General features: G+C 40.4%; 1 protein-coding gene across 1 annotated transcript in view; it reads right to left on the bottom strand.

Moving 5' to 3' along the window:
• Nucleotides 1–448: 448 nt before the first annotated feature.
• Nucleotides 449–3,546, bottom strand: part of LOC104081615 (trypsin inhibitor ClTI-1-like) — a gene marked incomplete at its 5' end in the record, with an annotated part of 4,064 nt that continues 966 nt past the window's right edge. The window contains one exon of the mRNA XM_009584440.1: nucleotides 449–494. Within this exon, the coding sequence (XP_009582735.1) occupies nucleotides 449–494 (46 nt within the window). The remainder of the gene's footprint in view (nucleotides 495–3,546) is intronic.

The following is a 3,546-nucleotide window of genomic DNA, read 5'->3' as shown; positions in this document are numbered from 1 at the left end:
AGCCGCCACAGGAAACCCCTCCGGTGGCTCCCCAGGGGTCGTTGGCACCTGCGGGCTCAGATCCTCCCAGAAACAACGAGCAGCTGCCGCCGCCAGCACGGCGCGCAGCAGAGGTGCTGGGGCCTCCTTGCTCCCAGGTGCTGCTGTGGAAATGGCACTGGGTACCTGTTCATTTCCTTCTCCAAATAACTGACTTACTGGTATACAGTCAGGACATCTCTTTCTTACCCTATGATCTGTCTTGCAGGAGAAAATAAATCGGGGTTCAGGTTATAAGTGTACTATAGCTATGTTTATAAGCAGTGGTTTTAACAGAGTAACAGTACTTTGTTTAAACAGGCAAGCTTGTTTATTAAGACAGGCTACATAGAAGGTACATTTAAGGCATTGTTTCCATTTGGACTGTCTGTGTCCCTCTCATTTTCTTGAAAAGTGGCCATCTGCCATATCAGCATCTTCCCATCTTGAAAATTTCGACATCCTTTTTATTTTCACTGCAAGCAGAAGAAAAATATTTTAGAAAAGAAGCACTACACTTGAATTTAACAGAGACATTTTATAAAGCAGACTCTCCAATGTCTTTCTATGTGTTCAATTAAATGCAGCGATGCATTTAATTGCATCACTTACAGCAAACATTACCGCAAAGTAACTGTGATGCAAAGATTTATGAATCACACACACAGAGCCAGTAACTGACCAGAGACAGCCTCACTTCAGGCTTTGTTACATATAAAAACCTGATAAAGCCATTTGCAAATCTGAGAAGTATCAAACTACATGACAAATCTCACAATGAGGACTAAAGTTCCATTATAAAGCACTAACGCAAGTCAAACTTCAGAGTCCCTGAAGTGGGAAACAGTTCCAATGCTTACAAAATTTCCCTCTTTCACATGGGAATTCAGTGGGAAGGATGCGCATCCTGATGCATCCCTGGCTTCACTAAAATTTGAATGTGTGGTTCTCTGTTGGAATCTTCTTTAAGGAAATTTTAGCCAAGTCTCCCTTCGTTTGGGAACATTAGATTTTTTTTTGGAAGTCCCATACATGGTACTTTGGAGCGCTCCATTTACAAACCTCCGTTTACCAAGCAAATGCAGATACAAAAAGAAACTGATGGAATGCAAACTGCCCTAGATCTTCAATTTGCTTCCTTATCTTAATAGAATCAGGCTGTTTTACTCCTCATGAAATTCGAAAGGCTTATGAATACCCAAAAGCAGCGATAATCTGTACTAATAGTTGTATCAGGGATCTTTTAACCAGAAGGTAGTGGAGCAGCTTAGGAATATGAAAGGAAAAATCAAGCCCAGGGGATGTAAAACACATGTAAAGATGTAAGGAAAAGTTCTGGCTGAACAGCCCTTACGCTAAACCCTGCAGAGGCAGCTCAAGCTGCTGTGTCTGTTTCCAAAGAGCTTGTGGTGCTGTCAGACTAGGTTTAAATTAAGATCAGCTGTTGTCACTGCCACTGGACACTAAGAGACCTGGGATTTGCATTTGAGCACCCACTTAAAAATGGTTTAGATCTAAGCTTTTTTAAAAAAAAAAAAAAGGCAGAGAGGAAGACCAGCTTTGGTCTTACAGTTAACGGGTTGCACTGCAGAACCAGGATGGGCAGGGTTTGTGCTGCACCTTTGCTCCAGGTGTCTCATGTTATCGTGGATCAGCCACAGCAACCTCTCCTGCAGAACTCTTGATGCACTGGGGCTCTCCACGGTCTTGCATGGCTAAAAGAGCCCATGGACGGTATTGCCTTGGCCATCAGGGAAGTACAACTCCCTTTAAAGAGTCCTTCAATGGGCTTAAACACAGGTTGAAAGTGACCTGCAAGTTGGCTCTTGAGAATCACCTAAGTTAACTTAGAACTGACTGTTTTGTAAATCACTATGGGATATACCCATATATCTGTTTCTGCATCACCACATTACACTATTTATCTCAGCAACTACTGGTCATGCAGCTTGTTAAGAAGGGCAGAAAGATCTCTTTGTTCTCCCCCCCTAAGGAGTGTGATGGACTGTACCTCAGACTCCTTGAAGTGAAATGACTATTGCTTATGACTATAAGCCATTTTTCAAAGCTGAAATTCTTCCAATAAGACAAAGTGTTTTATCCTTCTTGTTGTTGGTGCCAAGTCAAACACTTTAGAACAACAACTCCAGACTGAACTAGAAAGCCACTGAGTACACCAACTACTGAATTATTAAAGAAAAAAAATCAGGATAGCATCTGATCACCCTGTGCTCCTTCAGACCAAAATGCATGTTTCTGGGCATGTAAGATGCCAGCAAAAAAAGATGGTTAAGATAAAAATCTGTCTCATGCGTGTAACTGGATTAAATGCCATGTTTCACACCATACATGTACATTGCGTCTCATACTAATAAGACGTAAGCCGCATCATGAAGTACTTAAGGAATTGAGTGGAAATAAACAGCAGGTTTGCCTAAAGAACTCTTTATGCTATGTGCAATGCTGTATTCAGGAACTTACTCAGTCCCATCTGGAACTGAGGGATCATGCCTAAAAAATGAAACACCCTAGAAATGTAAGGCTGGATCTCAAAGCCCATCATTCTGCTCTGAGAAAGGATCAAATATACTGTTTGGGTCATGATACACTCTCCTGTCTATATCTCTACAACATGGATTTGCACTCTCTATGTGCAATACTTACACTTCTCTGACTTTTATCGTACTGATTTCAGTCCATTTCTCCAGATCCCTGGGAATTTTGATACTGTCCTGCACAGATCATTGTATCTCATGCATTTTGCAGATTTTTATTGTCTTGTTTCTGATATCCAATTCATTACAAATATAATGAATTATATACTACACCTAAAGGAAATCCCACTTTCTTTCCAGTTTGACTGTAAAATGCTGATTACTGCTTTTAAACCACAGCATTTCAAACTGCTGACTTCTTCCTTTAACAATTTCAGATGAGTAACTATTTCTCTGCTTATGTGAATGTCAAGTGGACATTTTACATGGCTTATTGATGTCATGGAGCAACACTTCTGTTTCTTCCTACTCTGCTAGGCCAGTTACCTTTCCAAAAAACTAAATCTCATGGATTTGATCGGATTATTTCTGACAAATCTGTATCAGCTTTGCTTACTCTCTTCTTTACCTCTGTCTGTCTACAAGTCAATCACTTAATAACTTACTCCAACATCATCCTAGGCAGCAAAGATGGGTAGGCTCCTAATATATAACATGCCAGCACCCCTTTTCTTCCCTTTTCACAGATTGTACTGTGTGTGCCCTTTGATTCCCTGGTTGTTTTCTTTTTTTCCAGATTGTAGGTTTAGCAATTCTCTTTGCAATTTATCATTTGCTTGGATAGTTTGTGATGTACTCTGGTGAAAATGTTACCAAATTCTGCAGATCTGCATACCTTTAAACATACTTTGATGCACTTTGGCACTTTCTTTAAAATATTATTTCCTTAAGTGCCCTTTGACACCTTTGACACTTTCCTTATTCTGCCCTATGTTCCCTCTATCTTGGTCACTTGAATTTTGTAAATTATCTG

Source organism: Fulmarus glacialis, unplaced genomic scaffold, assembly GCF_000690835.1.
Source record: "Fulmarus glacialis isolate BGI_N327 unplaced genomic scaffold, ASM69083v1 scaffold48538, whole genome shotgun sequence".
NCBI lineage: Eukaryota > Metazoa > Chordata > Aves > Procellariiformes > Procellariidae > Fulmarus > Fulmarus glacialis.
This window is presented reverse-complemented; position numbering and strand designations above follow the sequence as displayed.